Raw genomic sequence first — 17,818 nt, forward strand, 5'->3', positions numbered from 1 at the left:
AGGGGCACAATTTAAGGGGAAAAAAATTACACTTACTTAAAGAGGCAACATCATTCTGCCAATACTTAAAAAATATGAAATTTTCTGTTTTGTACATTTTCACACCATTAAACTTTTTTTCTTAGTTTTTTTTTCCCAGCAGCACCCTGTTCTTCTTTGGAGCAGCCACTTGTGGAGAAATAAGAGACCTCAGAACATTCAGTAACTGACCAATCAGAATCGTGTGTTTACGACAGCAGTTTAATAAGATTAAACCTCCTCACCTTAGCTGATCACAAATTAAATCAATGAGGTGAAGGCCTTTTTTTCACGGCAGACGTATTACAAAGTCAGTGTCATTGAGCTGTTTCACATTCAACCAGGGCCCTGAAATTGGAGCACGTAGCTGTTAAATCATTTTTTAGAAATTGATTATTAATACATTTATTTTTATTTTTCATGCCTCTACTACTGATGCACTTGATATTAAATGTTTTTTTCTTTTTATATTTTTATATTTAGGAGGAGTGGGAGCTTTTCTTTTCTTTCCTTTTTTTTTTTTTTTTTTTTTTTTGGAATTATCTGATTGTCCCCTCTTCTTCAGATTTACTACTTTCAACATGCTAGCTTTGTGATGACAGCTAACATCCAGTACCTTCAGTATCTTCTATTTGGGCTCTTTCCATTATTTCCCCAGAGTTGCAATGCTCCAAAAATGTGCAATCACACACCTTTTTTTTTTTTTTAATAGTTGATAGTGCGTCTACTGTTGCTGAACTTATTTTATCGTGTAATGTTGCTGTGACCAAAATGTTGATCAAGTTACTACCCAAATAGAGCCAACTGCATTTAATGCTTTAGTGAAAGGTTTATGCATGAAGTTATTTCAAAAATCTGTTATCAGTTTTGCCAGTCAGTGCCAAAATTACTGGTCAGTTCGGACAATTGGTAGCTACAGCGTAGACACAACAGGGTTCAGCAACCTGTGGCTCTGGAGTCTCGTGTGGCTCTTTGACTTCCTTGCAGTGGCTTTCTGTAGCTTTAAAAAGATGTTGTTGAAAGAAAGAATTTTTCTTACTGTGGGTATTGATAATTGAAGACATTGACACTAAATAAAATCATGATTTAACATTTTGTTGAACTTAATGCATCACATTTTCCAATAAAAGCCTGTCACAGCTCTACCTCATCTCCCACAGCCCATCAACTTTTCTTGCACCTGTGGCTAACCTTGAGTTTTATATACCTTGTTAGACAAATAAAACACTGAAAAGACAAATCAGGAAAAAAACAGAGGTTTTGATAGTTATTTAATATATTTCAACCGTATTGTCTTTAATGTGAAGGTAAAATAGATTTTGTGGCTCCAAAATGACCTTAATCCAGGTGAGATGAGGCAGAATGGCTTATTTAATAGCAGACCCCTGGTCTAGAAAATTGAGAAAAAGTTAGCTGAGACTGTTCGGTTAAACTGGTGTATATTCACTCAACTGGAGCAATGTGTAACTGGTACAGGCCTGTGAGCTGGAGGACTGGAGGCTGGGGCTGCTGGCTTTGCTTATGTCAGCTACACGTGGCACATTTATATGACACAGTTTACTCACTGTCTGTAGTCTGCTGATTACTCATGGTAAAAAAAACATGGTTTTAATTTTCTGCTGTTTTTTTAGTTCTTTTTTGGTGAAATTTTTTGGAAATTAGCTGTGAGCAACCCTGGCTTAAATGTTACAGGGCTATTACTTTCTCGAAGTGAGACAGTGTTTTGGAATTCAGTACTCTGTCCTTTTTTATGGTTATATGGACGATTATTGACGTGGAAAGATAAGATACTTGCTCTGCACGAACATGTCAAAGTTTTGTGGGTATGATAAATAAACTGATTTTTTTTTTTTTTTTGAAAAACTCTCATCTTTTCATAAACTAATCAATATACCCATTATTAAAAGTCAGTTTTCCACTCTGAGCGTGGGATTGGATCATGTATTTTTCCCAGTTCCTGTTACACTCACTAACACAGTTTTTGAGTAGTTTGATCTGATTCATTTTTTTTCCACATGAGAAACAGTTGAAAAATTTCATTTATTTATTCATTTATTAATTTTGTTTTATCCTGGTTGATCATATAAGTAGAAACACACACTGACAGGTAACATAAAGTCAAACTTTTAAAGGGCCATCGTATTGTGAAAACACACATTAAGTCAACTTCTATGTCTCTTTCCTCCCTGTTCCTCACTGTGTTCTTTTCTTGATCCGTCCTCTAGCCCATGACTGCTGCGAGGTGGTGTTGGTCACCTTGTGCTCAGTCAGCCGAGGAGTCTCTGAGGACACCGAGGACGCTGAGGACTCCGAGGATCCAAAGCCCTGTCTGGGTCGCGTGGCTCCGTTGGCAGAGCATCGATTCAGCTTTGTCCAAGACTTGGCCTTTGACATGGCACAGTTTCTGGTGAGCAGCAGCACGGATCATTTCCATTTCTAAGACGACAGTGAAATAAACAGAGAAACTGGGGCTTGTAACAGATCAGGAGGGATGTAGTTACCATGGTTACAACTGATACAGCAATGTGGTCCAAGTGGCAGAAAGACAAAAGACCGTCATTTTGTGGTTTTGTCCCTGGCAAGACTTTCTGTCTCAGTCCTTGGTTTTCAATTAATGAATTTTCTTTTTTTTTTTTGAACTGTAATACATTATGAATCATTTGCTTTGCCCAGAAGATAATGTGACCAAAGTCTCACGATGTAGGCTAGAAAAGAAACATGTTCCTCATAAAATCTGAGTGTTATTTTCTTTTTCTTTTTCTTTCACTCCCCAAATTGAGCTCAGTAATGCATTTAGATGAGTCTTACATCATTTACATCTTCTGTTTTGGCATTTAGTTAATGCTCTTACGCTGAGCGTCTTAAAGCCACCGCTTCCAGCAGACTAAGCCTCGCCTCTCCCTCTGTAAAACTTGACTCATCTTTGTGATCAGGTGAGCACGGCGGGCAGGGATGACGGCCTGGATGGAGCGCTGCTGCTGGATGAGTGTCAGATTCCCCTGCAGGAGTGTGAGCGCCTGGATGAGAGCCTGGCGCTGGCCCTCCACCACCTCGCCCTGCCGCCAGGATGGAGCTTACTGGGGAACAAACTAACCAACAACACTGGTGAGACTTGGGGGCAGTGGGTTGTGTGTAGCATGTAATTTCCAGACACACCGAGTCAGACTGATTGTCTCTGCAGTGCTGCAGAAACATACTAGAAAATTATAGCTGCAGTGTCTGTGATGACACACATGGCATCTCTGGTTGTGTTTGTCTTCATGTGTCACGTGTGCAAAAACGACAAAAAAAACTTTAATTTGAAAAAAAGTTTGGATAATGTTTAACAGCAGTGCTCAGTAATGTATGCACTCAACCAGCGGTACGCTCTGTGATTGTTTTGCTCAGCGGTGAATCCAGTGGACCTTGGACCCTTCATTGATTAATCTGGCAGCTTATTTTTCTTCGCCACAACTTCTGTTACTGTTCCAATTGAGAGTTTGCTACAAGGTTGTTGAAAAGCTGCATTAAGGTTAATCAAAGTCGGGAGTGACATCATCTCAGACGTTGCAGTTTTCTAACCGTGAAAGTTAATCAGTCAAAAAACTATTCCTGATATTTTTAAGCACCTGACTTTTTGGAAAGAAATCATCCACAGTCTTGAAATCAAAGTGTTGTGTGGACTTTTCTATCTAAAATCTATCCTGCTTTCCTTAAATGATTAAACCCTTTGGATGTACTCATGAATCAGTTGTGGATTGGTATCGGTGGATATTTGGATACATCTGCAGTCACTGTGCCATGCAGATGTCAGGAGCCAGTGTTTATCTCTATCTGTCACATTTTATCTTAATCATCAGCACATAAATTCAACAGTGAGAAGCCAGCATAGCTGACTTAAGATGATTCAAAGAGGAGAGTTTTTAATGTTAGTGGGAGTCACTTCTTTGACAAACTTTAATCTGTTTTTATGGTCAAAGGTGAAAGAGAAATATTGTCAGTGTGAGAGGATTGCATCAAACCTGAAAAAGATCAGGGACACACAGTTTGTTGTAATATTAAAAGAGGAGGGATGTTTAGAGCTATATTGATGTATTGATAGCTTATCCGACAGGAAGACATGAAGAGATTATTTCTATACGTAACAGTAACATAGTTATTACAATCAGTGTTTCTATATTTGAATCCAGTATCCTTCAAGAAAAACAAAAAAAACATTTTAATGTAGAGAATCTTATGTACAACCCGATTAGACATCCAAAGATCTGCTGTGTAGTAAATCTTCATTATTTCAATAAAGAAGTTGTTATATTTGTCAAAGATAAATATTACAGGTTTGCACCTGTTACTTCTATATTCTCCCCAAAAGCCTTGTTGTTGATAGAGCTGACAGAAAACCACACACAAACAGACCAGACTTCGAGGAAATTGTTTGGCAATAACATTTGATGACTGTATTTTTAACATATATCAGGTTCCTCTGGATTTCCTGAATGATTTCTTTAAATTCTGTCTTTTACACATCAAGGTGTTGTAAACAAGTTTAAAAGTAAGACATCAACCCAGCACTGCGAGTTGATCTACGTCTGTCTCCTACGACCTGGATAGTCTATAGTAACAGGATTTTTCTATTAGGATCAATAATTGATTAACTGGGTAATCATCTGGCTAATTGCGCCAAACTGGTGGTTAGCGTTTTCTGTGTAAAGCGTGAAATGACTGTGAAGGCTTTCTGAGTCTGATCCATTGACTGTATATAGAGTGGACAGTGTGGCTCCACGATTTACCATTGTACGGTTTTGAAGCCAAAATTCCCCCGTCACAGGCGCAGCCATTGAAGCAGTTGTGCAGCCAAAGTCTGCGCAATAAAGACTGTGAGGGATTCTGGGAGAATGTGAGTGGAGCCAGGTGTCAAAAACAATAATTATTTTTTTTCTTTCGAGAGTCTAATCACTTCTTGACCCTACCTCCTGACATATATTACAATCCCCCCAAAAAATACATGAAATTGGCAGCTGTCAATCATCGTTAAACGTGACGTAGGGCCTCGTTTTTGACCTCATATAACTAATCAATATAACTCTTCAAAAAGAAAAAAAGAGGACTTGTATACAAGGCAGCCAAGTGATATCTTCAAATCACCACAACAATTGGATGTGAGACACATTTCTACGTAGTGCATTCATTTTTTTAAGTTTGACCACAGCTCATCTGGAATGACTGGAAAGCCAGATTTTTTGACCTATACTGCAGCCAGCCACCAGGGGAGCAGTTTTTGTGGCGACCTCACTTCGAGCTGAGCAAGATGACATACGTTTTTTTTTACAGTCTATGGTCTGATCCTGGTTCTTGAAAACAAATGTGGTGTCTTTAAAGTTTTAGAGATAATTGTGTTTGGATGTTAGAGAAATGCTTTGAAGCAAACTGACGCCACAGCTGAGGAGCATCACTTGTGAAGCTACAGGGCTTTAATACCTGCACAGCAAATCCTCAACATGACATGATCCCTGCGTTCTTTTATCACAGTGAATGACTTTATGTAAACAACATGATTACACAGCAGTCATTATTTCACAAGAAAGTCACCTGAAAGTGCTGAAACATGAAAGAGAATGAAAGCATTTTTCAAACAGCATATTCTGTTTTTTGACGTGATGAATACCGGAGTGAAGGTTTGCCATGGTCTGTAAGTGCTGCTCGATGCACACAGGAAATATTCACAGCTCTGAACAATAAAAGACTCAAGGCCAAAGTCAGCGTGCTGTGTAGATGGTGGCTCATAAAAACAGAAAACAGAAAGGTTGAAATCATGTCTCTAAAGAGGCTTTCATCTGACTGGAAATACGATCAAACAGCCGCGTGCGTCTGTGCTGCAGCCCGGGGCCAAACAGCGGTTTGAGCTGTGAGAAGAAGCTTTGTCAGAGCAAACAAACCCGCAGTTTTTTATTAATATTAAAGTGCCAATTTTCTCCAGCCATTGACTCTGATGACTTGAATCAGTTAAAGGAAGCCAAACGAGCTGATGTGGATGATAAACTCTGCGAGATAATTGCTCTCCGTGAAGCAGCGTAAACAAGACTTTTGGGAGCAGTCAGAGCGCGGCCTTTGCCTCGGGCTATTGTTAAGATAATGGCTTATGGTTTAACTCTGACTTGGATATTAGAGTAAACTAGCAGAACCAGCTGGAAATTTGGCCAGAATGAAAACTCTGTAAGTGTGTGGTGGAGATTGCGAGTCCACACACACGCCTTCAGATGTTTTATTCATTATTGTTTGAGCCTGAAAAGAAAAGTCATCAAATCAAATTTCCAGTAATGACCTCCCTGCCGATTAGATAAGAACTGCTTGTTATTGTTGAGGAAAGTATTCGGCTCTTTGTGGACACGCGCTCACACACACACCCAGGCTCCTTTATATTGAAGCCAGTTGTTTTGTTGTTGATGTTGAAGGCAGTTTCCTGCTGCGGTGAGTGATGTGTGCTCTAATAGGCTCTGCTTCACAATATGTCACCGCTTCAATGCAAGACGTTGAGCTGCGGTGAACTGCGGGGAGGGATGAGAGGAGCTACTTTGCTCTGCATTTATCAGATGTGTCAGCTGATGGATGGCTGCAGTCTACAGGTGGAGGTGGCGGTGGTTTATCTCAGTCATCCGTCATGTCGTGGACACGCAGCAGTCACTGATCTCACTATGGCGAGACATTTATTTCTCCTCTGGAAAATTCACTGGAAGAACTGTGATCAATACACAAATAATTTACTGATGTTTCATGGGATGTTACAGGATGTTTCACTCAGAGTCAAATAATCTTCAGCTTGTAGTTTGTCAATAAACTACTTTTTGAGTAAATGACTGAAATCCTGTTTACTCATCCTTTTATTTGCCTTGGAGTTGATAATTTAATGCAACATATTTAAATGTTTTAAGCTAAATAGTTTACTTTTAAAACCCACAGAATGAAGCCATGGTCTCACTCGTTATTATCTCCTATCTCAGGGTAAACTAGAAAAGCACTCAGAGAGCACAGACCTCCACCAAGCATATTGTGGTTGTCACGCAACACTTTAGTCCTACTTTAATGTTATACTCCCTTTCAGCAGACTGTCTGCTACAATTTGGTGTTAGTTGCAGGTTTGTACAATAATTTATTACCTGACAGTGTTGAAATTATGATGACCCAGTACATATTTCATATTCCTGATCTTAGTATCCAGAATATTGTCAGGATCTGGATCGTACTGTAACATCTGTCAGAAATTATGGTGACCTTGTCTTGTATTGTTATGCAAAGCAATCCGGCCACTTATGGCAGAGTTATATACACATATGGTGCAAATGACCCTATTTCACAATGAAAAGAATCCTTTAAAAATAGTCCTGGATCCAGATCTGGATCACCTCCAAAATTTAATCATTTCTTCCTCATCCTATAATGAGCATTTCCTGAAAATTTCATCAAGATCTGTTTGTTACTTTTTGAGTTATGTTCTTCACAGACAAACAAATATACAGACAGACTCCCCCAAAAACATAACCTCCTTGACAGAGGTAATTAAATATTGCACTGCAAAATCTAAAATCGAAGCAAGTGTTTTTTTCATCCTAATTCTCACAATTATTGTCTTGCTAGACTGAATAAAAGCCTCAATAACTGACATGTGCAGATAACAGAAAAATGTCTTGTTTTAAAACCTTAAAAAGACATAAGTGACTTTTGGGTTGCTTGTAAAGAGTATCAAATCCAGCCAGTAGGATAAGAAAAAATAGTTTGTTTAGTTTCTTAAATTGAAACACAAAGTTTTTCTAGCTCCACTGGCTGATGTATATGTATAATATATATATTTTTTTCTCCTAACGAGAAATCCTGGAGTCATTTTTGATGATTTTTTTAAGCGATACATATTAAAGACTTTTTACCAAATGAGTCTTCTATGACATCCAGTGAAACAATTCTTGCTAGAAATTAGATATTAATGCTTGCTTAGATTTCAGTTCTTTGCAGTGTGAATTTTACTGTAAAAGAACAGAGAAAACAGCTTGGAAGGACATCAAATTATTTTCAACAAGCATGGACTTAAAATCCTGCCAACATTGTTCAAATTGCTGGCCTTCAGCTAAAACACAGATAACAGTCGATCTGTTTTTTAATACTTGGACTTTTGACCCTGGTTCAATCATGTGTTTTATACCTAAAGTTCCAGAGTTGTAGCCTTTGTGTGACTGTTCACATTAGAAATACAAGGAAGTTTTGAGAGATCACTGAAATAAACTTCTTTCTACTATGAATTAACACCATATTTTCTGCAGTGTCCCCCCCAACAAAGCTGGATCAGTCTGACAGAAGCCGACTGATGATTGTCATGTATGTTATGAAGAAGCGTCGAATTTTGTGTGTAATCGTGATCATGCACAGAAACTGAGGCAGAGTCCATCACCATCCCAGTGGTAACAGATATCTCACTAGAGCTTCAAACTTTGCCAGCTTACTTAAAAAAAACAAAAAAACAAAAAACCTAGGAGACGTTCAAATCAAATATTAGAAAACACCTCCCAGGTATGTTGAGTGCCTTGCTTGCAGTCTCACTTAGTTTGAAGTACAGCTTAGTGTAATAGGAACAACTTTAATTTTTGCAGGGATTTGGTCACGAAACAGAGAAAAGCTTGAGACCAGGGACACGAGCTGAACAGCACATTTTTGGCAGCAAAGTTAATCTGCAGTTGTCCTCTCCTGAGCTACGCAAGTCTGCTTTATTGTAGTACAGCTCCAGTTGTAAGAAGCAGTCAAACTCTGAATCTTAGCCGACCCCTAATGGGATCCCCCCGGGAAAATCTGTCTGAAACGCAGCATGTTATTCGGTGTGGTGTCTTTGGACATTCTAATCTTTCAGCACTGCAACGCACTCGGTGCAGAGCAAACACATTAGTTTGGTTTTTGAAATTGGTGGTAAAATAAATAAATACTTTTCAGTACTGATAGACAGATTACAGCCAGGCCGATTATCGGGGCAGACATTTGGCATTTTGTGGCATATCGGCATCAACCTTTTTTTTGTCCGACAACCGATATGAAACCCATTCAAAACTGTGTTGTTTTTGCTCTGATGCTTCTATGCACAGAGTTTCTCCTTGTCTACACTGTGGAAGCTCTAGAACGTCATTTAAATTCAGTCATGTAAAACCAAACAGAAAATTAATTCAACTGCATAACATGCCTGTAAAAGGCAGCACAAACCCAATTCTGTCCAGATTTTATTGCAGTTACATAGAATTTTTTGAGAAATTTATTTACTGTAGAAAACTTTAGTTATTTATTTTTTAAAGTTTTCATTTAACTTTATAAATTATGCTGCTAAGTGTGGGAGATGTTTAATAAACATATGCTTGAAGGCATTTGATTGCAGTTAAGTGTTGGAGTTTGTATTGTTCAAAATTTTTACGCCAGTATTTTCACTTTGACTGCAAATAAATTTCGGCTTCAAATATCAGTTATCAGCCTCCTTGTCCACTAATAATCAGTATCGGTATCGGCCCCCAAAAATCCATATTGGTCTTTGTTACTTTTCAGTCCATGTAGGATTAAACTGACGATTATCCTTGCTGGTTTTTGGTTTTAGGGTAGAAAAAGACATTTTCTTTTCACCTGTGCAGGACTGCTAATGTTAACCTCTCTGCTCAGTGACACAATCCATTGCGGGTAAGTTACTAGGTTATGAAAGGTGTTGCAGTCAATATTTGTAATAATGTTTGAATTTTTGTAAGAACTTGTCAGTTTTAGTAAAAGGTGATTTTCCCATTGGACCCGAATCCCAATCACTTGGCAGCTGTTTTTGGGCCGCGGGCCACTTATTGAAATAGCGCTGGCTTGAACTTTACCAGATTGTGGCTGTGAATGAACGTAAATTAAAGCTGGAGTTGATTGAATTGCATTGCAGTTAATTACATTTTTCTGTGGTTAAAAAGTAAAAAAACATCCAGACATTTTGGTGTTCTCTTGTCTTGCTGTTGTGTGTTTGACTTCACAGGGATCTGATTCATCCAATATTTCACTCCATCCCAAGTTTTGGTTGAACATACATTTTCATTTCAAAGCTGCGGTACGAGCAAGAATAAAAAACTCACTCAGAGCCTCTCTGTTATTGAGATTTGCTTCTTTCATCCTGCTGTATTGCTTTATTCGGACATGATTACACAATGTAATCCAAGCATCACAACATAAAGTTGTTGTTTGTATTTAGGCTGAATATGAAATTCCTGTATCATACTACTACTACTACTAACTACTCACTGCTTCCTCATGTTTGGGGCTTGTGGAGCTGACTATTAAACAACTATTTGGACTTCAACCAAGAAGCAGTGAAGTGTTTTCTTGTTGGGACTCTGTTCAGCCATTTCATGTTGGTGGTTCATGTACCGCACCAAATAGCTGTAACTACATGGATGCCCCAAATGCCATCGTACAAAAATGTCCTGGATGTTGTAGCGGCCAGCTCTGAGGAACCCTCATCAAACCGGGCAGTAAAACATTTCCTGCTGCTGTTTGGCACTTCACATTCCAGCCCGGCCCAGCTCGGCCAATCAGAGCGTTAAATTTGACCAGTTGGCTCGAGGTTCATCGGGGCAGGCTGGTTCAGACTGGTCTCCGGTAAATGGAGTGAAACATCTCATCACCAGACACAACCAGCATTGTGAGTGCTGCCCAGTGGTTGTTGTGGTGATGATAGGAGAAAGTTTAGAGACTCATGCAACTTTCAGCTGTTTTATAACTCTTACTAAATAACTGAAAGTCTGCTAAAGGCAACAGGAAAACTTGCTTCTTGTATAGATCACATAAAAAGTTTCATTGTAGAGCTGCTGTGTCTGACTGGAAAACAGAATGTTTGCTTGTTGCCTCAATTAGATATCCAGTTTAGTGTGCAGACACTGATGGAGCAGATAATCCATTCACAGGAAGTGATAAATAAAAGCCTAAAGAGTAAAACACTATTTTTCTAGCAGTGGTGATGAAATGCTGTGTCCAGAGAATCCTGAGTGTAAAGGTTTTCTCTTTGTGCTGTTATTAATCACCACAGACCAGCCGGTGTGATGTACCTGAGCTTACTGACTCTGCATCTCAAAAGAGGAGATTTTCAAAGGCTGGTTTGACCAGCCTAGCGTGAGCAGGATCTGACTTAACAAGGTTCTTTCTTCTCTGTAATAATCCGTGTGTTCATAATAAAGCACATTATGAAGTCTTTGTTGCGAAACAACATTGTCTGACTTTACGACTCAATTTCCACTTCTTCTAAACAAGCAAACGCTTTATCTCATGTCCCGTTAAATGAGCTATAAATTAGCCTGTGGAAAGACTGTAAAAGATATTATTATGAACAGAAAACATGAAGCAACTCCTGCAGACACGGGAATTTGTTATTAATCCATCCCAGATGATAAGTTTTTTAATCATGCTCATTAATTTTGATATCAGATTACCTCTGGAATAACTCATGGTTGCAGGGAGTCTTTTTGAGTACCTGTTGCTGCAGCAGGAAGATGGTGGTCCCTGCCTGTGTGTGTGTGTTTGTGTTTTCCCATCAGTCTCCATCATGGTTGTTCTGGGGGTTGGTGTTTGATGAGGTTATTAAAAGTTTGATTGATATACGGGTCAATAATGACCTTTAATTAAAACGGGGACATCTTGGTGCAGCTTGCCTCTGCTGAAATGAAATGCTGAACTTTGATCTTGTCACATGTTTCCTCATGGCGGTCTTTGCTGTGGTAGCTTTGTTATTACATGGGAGAGGCTTTGTTCAACACTGACTCAAATAAAGCGTGACGTATCGCACTATAACACTTGATTTGTTAGCTTTCGTGTAGCCTCAAAAAATGTGTCCTACATTGTTGAACGCTCATAGACACAAACTATGTTTTCCAGAGTGTAAATGTGTACAGGTCTTTTGTTTACCAGCTCACTGTGGACCCCGTGCTGATTTAATTAGACAGCACATGGTGTTGCCAAGCTGCAGGAAGTGCTGGTATGTCGGCTACCCTGCCACAAATTGCCTGCTTGAACTTGTGCTGTCTCCCATCTCCCGTCTGTGTGATTATTTCAGTGCTTATGAATTTATTTATTCATTTCTTGTTTTTTTCTGTCTCCATTGTAGACCTGGAGCCTCAGGAGACTCTGCTGCATTTCTCAGCACGTCGGGGTCTTTTTCGAGTTACGCACTTCCTGCTGCAACGGGCTGGAGCAAGAGAGGCCCTGAGATTGACCAACAGACAAGGCCACACCCCTTTGGCTATCGCCGCTGAGCGAGGACATGAACGTCTCGTTGAGCTCCTCACAGAGTAAGCAAGAAGTACACAATATTGTGACAGTATTTAAGGTTTTGATGCTGCATGTTTTTAGCTCAAGTGAAAAAGCAGTTCAACTTCAGGTGGGTACACACTACAGGATAATCGGGCTGATTTTTGTCCTGATCTCCCCCTTACGATTAAAGCCAGCAAAGGCCAGATTGTTTGATGACATCATGTGTGATTTTCCTGTGGTGTGGGGTGTGTTAAGAGTGATTTTTCTGGTCGGAGCTGCTCGGAAGGCCTCAGATTCAGAGTTTGTAGATATTGAACATGTTTGATATTTGCAACTGTAGTGTGTGGGGCGCTCCGAGAGGAGCCAAGCAGGTACAGCGTGTAATGTCACGCATACCGGATCAAAGCCAATCAAGACGCGAGCTGACGCTACATCTTTCATGTTTGTTAACACTGAAGTCACGTTTTACTTTGCAAGATTTGGAATATTGAGCGTGAAGAAACTGAAGCTCTGCTGAAGAATCTGTTAGTGTGTGGTGTCCTCCAGAGTGCAGACCACACACTGTAAGATCAGAAGAGAGAAATCTTATGCGTTCTGTCTTTTGTTATCATCAAGTGTGTGCTCTCTAAATGTGTGAAGTTTTGTAGAATCCTGTAATGTGTACCAGCCTTTAGGAGAAGAGAAAAGCACGTGAAGTTTGTGACGGTGAAACTTGCTCTGAGTGTCAGTGAACATTGCCCTCACCGCAGTACAAACAGTGTCATGTTAATATATCAGAAAACAGACGGTGAGCTTCCTTTAGGGCTGCCTTGTTTGTCTGCTATCCTCTGTGAACTATAAAGGCGTCCAAAGAACATCACCACAAAGCCCAGCGCAGCCCAGGTTGGTACTCTCGGCTGCAGCGGGATTGTTGGAGGCCAATTGAAAATGTGTGTGCTGTCACTGTTTTTCAAGAGTCCAGAGAGATGGAAGCCACACATGACTCAAGCCTTCGACTTCTGTGTCTTGAATGTCTCCACAACATCTCCGATTGTTTAAAGTTCCCATATTCTGCTCCTTTTCTGCAGTTTAGTTTTCATTGATGTCTTCATGAAATGGTAGTAACATGTTTTGGTCCAAAAAGCCAATAAATCATTCATCAGCATTGTTTCCAGACTCTCATAGCCCCTCTGTTCAGAACGGTCTGATTTAGTGGGCGTGACCTTCATATGTAAATGAGCCACTGCTGATACCCCCCCGCTCTTCCGCATCACTGAGAGCAGCGCCACGAGCTCTGAGTGCACAATGTTTAGAAAACAGTGAAGCTTGTTAACCATAACATTACAGGCTAAAACAACAGGCTAACCACAGCTACAGTTAGCATCCTGAAGCTAACTCAGAAAATACTCACATTTCCAGGGTCCGAGGTTTGTTGGTGGATGGTTGGTAATGCGCCTGGATTCAGGACCAGTCTATTCACTAGCCCTCTGTTGTACTGTCCAAAGTTGGAAAAGCAGTCGGCTATGAAGTGACTAGCACACACATGCAGAGTTTTACTGAGTGTAGCTGGCACATTTCCTTGATAAATGAACTCTAGCCACTTAGTCTTGTCTTCTTCCAAGATGAGAAGCTCGTGCATGATGGAACTATGTGGCTGTTTACAGCCAAAAACAAAGCAGTGATGGCTCTTCAACTTTGGCATTCTCCTCCCGGGAGGGGAGTGGGTGGGGAGGGGATTTAGGGGTATCTGCTCCAGTGGACCAATCAGGTCAGACTTGCTCCTGATAGGTCAAAAAAGCTGACGTCTGCAAATCCCGGAAATTCCGAACAGCTCGTTTTAGGTCAGGATTTTACATTCACAAGCACTACTAAGTACAGGTTTTGTCATGAAATATCACATTTTGTGGGCTTGGAGGAAAGCCAAAGACCCACAAATTTCACTAAAAGACTTAATAAAGTGATTTTTGCATAATATTGGACCTTTAACTTCACTGTTATCCACACACTCTGCTGCAAAGTGTACTCAAAAGAGACTGTTTTATTTGCTCTTGTCAGTTTTTCCCCCTAACACTACCTGAGTGATAAGTAAGGTCATATTCCTTTAACATTTAATGATGAAACATTCAACTGAAGTGAAAAAACAGAGACAGCCCAAGACAAGCCTTAAAGTGGAAATAGACCCTCTTTATGTTCTTTAAGAGCTCTACTTATCCGCTGCAGAATAGTTTTCACTTAGCTCAAAATGAAGATGCCACAAGCTGAAAGACAACTAGCACTTAAAGAGCCTGCTCATTACCATATGTGCTTTACAGCTTACAGCTCAGCCTTTATGTGTTGGTAATTACATCTCCCTCATGAAAAGTGAAGTCACTCGCAGCCGGGCTGGTGACCTCAGCTGCCGGGCCTCGCAGCTAAAGCAATCCACCCAACATTACGCAAACAGATCTGCCCGAGTGGGAGGCGTCTCCTCTCTCCAGCGCTGTCTTCATGAACAGAAACACTGCACATGCTTTCACCTTCTACACTTGGAGCTAATGCAGCAGGAGGAGTGAAGTTTTCTCTGTCAGCTTATCATCTAGGAGTAGTCTCGGTGTTGGAGGCGCATTATTTTATGACAGGTAACAGCATCTGGAACTTTTTAACTGCTTACATTCATAACAGCACGGCTATGAGATGATTGATTAGGTGCTAAACTGCTCAAATAGACTTAACATAACCACAGCAACTGCAGGAAAAGAAGTCAGTAATGCACATGGATTATCACAGGGAGAAAGGGGGAGTGTAGATCAGCTGACATCACTGTTTAAACTTTCTCCTGAAAGCAGAGCTGTGCTGTGTTAGCCAATCACACCACAGACCATGCAGGATGATCTAAGTGTTTATTTCACGGCAGGGCTGAGACGGACGCAGAGACGGACAAAGGGACTGAGACCGTCCAGCAGGTTTCTACAGACGCCCGCGTGTTTTGCCACCTCCCGAGGCTGAACACACACACTCTGACTCTGAGGACCCAGCCAGGCCGTGACCTCCCGACCCTTCAGAGGAGTGTCGAGCAGCTGCTGCACTTGATCTGCCATCTCCACACTAAGGTGAGCCACAGCACCCTGACCTCTCAGCTCTCCACTTCCACTCATGCCAGTCTCACCCAGTACCTGGGCTGCTGCTGGGCATTGTTGGATTGTTTGTCTTTTCACTGCCCTCTTTTTGTAACCTTCAAGCTCAGTTTGTATAACCAGTGGAACACCTTATGCAATCACAGAGCTGGTGATTGATAAGAGCTAGAGAGCAACTCTGAGGGAAAAGCTAACGTTTATCCTCCTTCTCTTCTGTATTCTGCAGGGAGTGTCTGTGCTGGAGCTGCAGTTTGATTCTCTGCACACAGCAGCTGAGTGTTGTGATGGTGTAGAAACTGAGACAACCTGTCTACAGCAGCCTTCTTCAACATTCGAGTGCCTGAATCTGACAACAGAGGAAAACTGCTCGGTGGAAAGCAGCAGCAGCAGAGTTGATTGTGGACATGGGGAGACTTGGAATGAAGAGGGAGCCTGGAGTTTGTCTTTGAGCAGTCAAAAGCCAGAAGAACGTCCCCATGAGTATGGCCTCGGCCCCCCAGAGGACTGGGTGTGTCTCAGTTCAAACACTGGGAGAGATTGCAGCGAAAGGAGTCAGAGTGAGGAGCAGCCCGGTGTTTCCTCCCCGAGTTTGAGTGCGTGTGAAGAAGCACAGAGCGAGGCAGAAGGAGAGAGCCCCACTGTGGGAATCCAAGCTTCAACAGGCTGTGGTAAACAGGCGGAGGAAACTGATAGAGAAGAGGCTGCGATTCGGGAAGGACAGGAGGCCACGGAGGGAGAGGAAAGATCAGAGCAGGAAGTGGAGGACAGCACTGCTGGGAGGCCGGAGGAGGAGACAGACTCCACAGATCTAATAACGCCCAGTGGAGACCCCGAAGCTTTAGTCATGGGCCAGTCCCCATCGTCGGAGGGCTCAGAGGTATCTGAAGGCTCTGATCCTGAAATGAAGGATTGCTGTCAGGAAGGAGAGCACGTTGAGGAGGAGATGAAAATCAGTGAGGATCCCTGCGATGGCCTCTTTCCAGACAAGCAGGAGGCAGAGGGAGAGGAGTTTATAGACCCTGTATCAGCCCCAGGGGACCTCCCCAGCCCATCACTGATAGACTGCGGTGATGTAATCAAGGAGCCTGAGTCTGTTGTTCCACCTCTCTTGATAGAAGGCCTCCACGAGGGGGAACCTCCACCAGACACAAACAGCCTGGAACAAAACCAGGAAACAGCTGGTGGGGATTACGCTACGGAGCAGCAGTGGGGCTCGGCTCCAGAAACTGGCTGTCACTCTGAGATCTGTGCTGGAGGAGTGAGCAGTGAGGAGCGGGATGTTGAGGATGTAGCTGAACCCTCTGGATACAGTATGGAGAGGACTATTCTGTCAATGTATGAACCTTACAACACAGATGCTGATGAGGCTGCTGATGTGTCTGCAGAACATTTTCACGCTGATCCTTCACCTGAAGTAGCTCCTAACCCAGGACTGGGTGATCTCAGCTCAGTTATGACCCAGTCTATCTCTAGTGATGATGATGGCAGTTTCCAATCTGTTGCTAGCTCCACGACAGAGATATTCCACCCCACTCAGGACAGTGCTAGCTATGAGGAACAGGATCAGACGGGAGCTAAAATGGAGGAACCAAGTGCTGAGGACAACGATTCACAAACCGTGGACACAGGGCTCCCCTCAGAGCTGGACACTGATGCTGCACTGCCAGAGACAGACTGCAGCCAGACTGGCACTGAGCCTGAACCACAACTGTCACCCAGTCCCCACACAATGGAGGCTCTGTGTCCTGAGGGGACAGGAGAGAAATCTGACCCAGAGCTTTCCAAAGAGGACCTATTGGGTCAGGGGTTGGCAGAGACTGTAGAGGCCGGTGACTCTGAGCTGAACGCAGAGTTGGAGGATGTGGCGTTAGAGGTCAACGGTCCAGCAGGTGACGAGGAAAGTGATAAACCTACATTAGCGCCTTCTGAAAAAAGTGATGTGCATCTGGTGCCACAAAACCCCAAACAGGACGATGCAGAGGTGACTGTGGATGAGATTCCCCCATCCTTATCAGATGACACCATTCTGTCGGATAATGCAGAGGTCAATGCCTCTGAAGCTGAACCACCTCCTTCGGACAATGAATCTCACGCTGAGAATGAGACGACAGAAAACCCAGAGATTTGTGACACAGTGGACGGAGCTGAAGAGAACAAAAACAGTACGAGTGAAGGTGAGCTAACTGTGATTTATTTCAGTCTTCCTCCAGGTTTGTTCTACTTTCACACACTCACATACATCACAGGGCAATATGTTTGTCAACGTCCTGTTCCTAAACAAATATGCTAAATCAGATTTGTTCTTCCTGCGGAGATTAATGGCAGCAGCTCCACAAAGCTAAATGTAATGTAGCTCGCCATAATTGTGCTTCTTGAGGTTTTTATTTTATTTCTATGTCATCCTGCTGTGATGTATTGCTTCTTCAAGGGAATCCTTTTCTTAT

At 41.8% G+C, this 17,818-nt stretch overlaps 1 protein-coding gene across 1 annotated transcript in view; it reads left to right on the top strand.

Moving 5' to 3' along the window:
• akap13 (A-kinase anchoring protein 13) overlaps nucleotides 1-17,818 on the top strand; it is a 140,945-nt gene that overhangs the window by 23,456 nt on the left and 99,671 nt on the right. Inside the window, exons 4-8 of the mRNA XM_074666000.1 lie at nucleotides 2,244-2,425; nucleotides 2,952-3,123; nucleotides 12,137-12,320; nucleotides 15,155-15,350; nucleotides 15,601-17,548. Coding sequence (XP_074522101.1) covers nucleotides 2,244-2,425; nucleotides 2,952-3,123; nucleotides 12,137-12,320; nucleotides 15,155-15,350; nucleotides 15,601-17,548 — 2,682 coding nt within the window. The remainder of the gene's footprint in view (nucleotides 1-2,243; nucleotides 2,426-2,951; nucleotides 3,124-12,136; nucleotides 12,321-15,154; nucleotides 15,351-15,600; nucleotides 17,549-17,818) is intronic.

This window comes from Halichoeres trimaculatus, unplaced genomic scaffold (assembly GCF_033239565.1).
Source record: "Halichoeres trimaculatus isolate MK-OKI-2021-1 unplaced genomic scaffold, fHalTri1.1 fHalTri1_scaffold_3, whole genome shotgun sequence".
Lineage (NCBI taxonomy): Eukaryota > Metazoa > Chordata > Actinopteri > Labriformes > Labridae > Halichoeres > Halichoeres trimaculatus.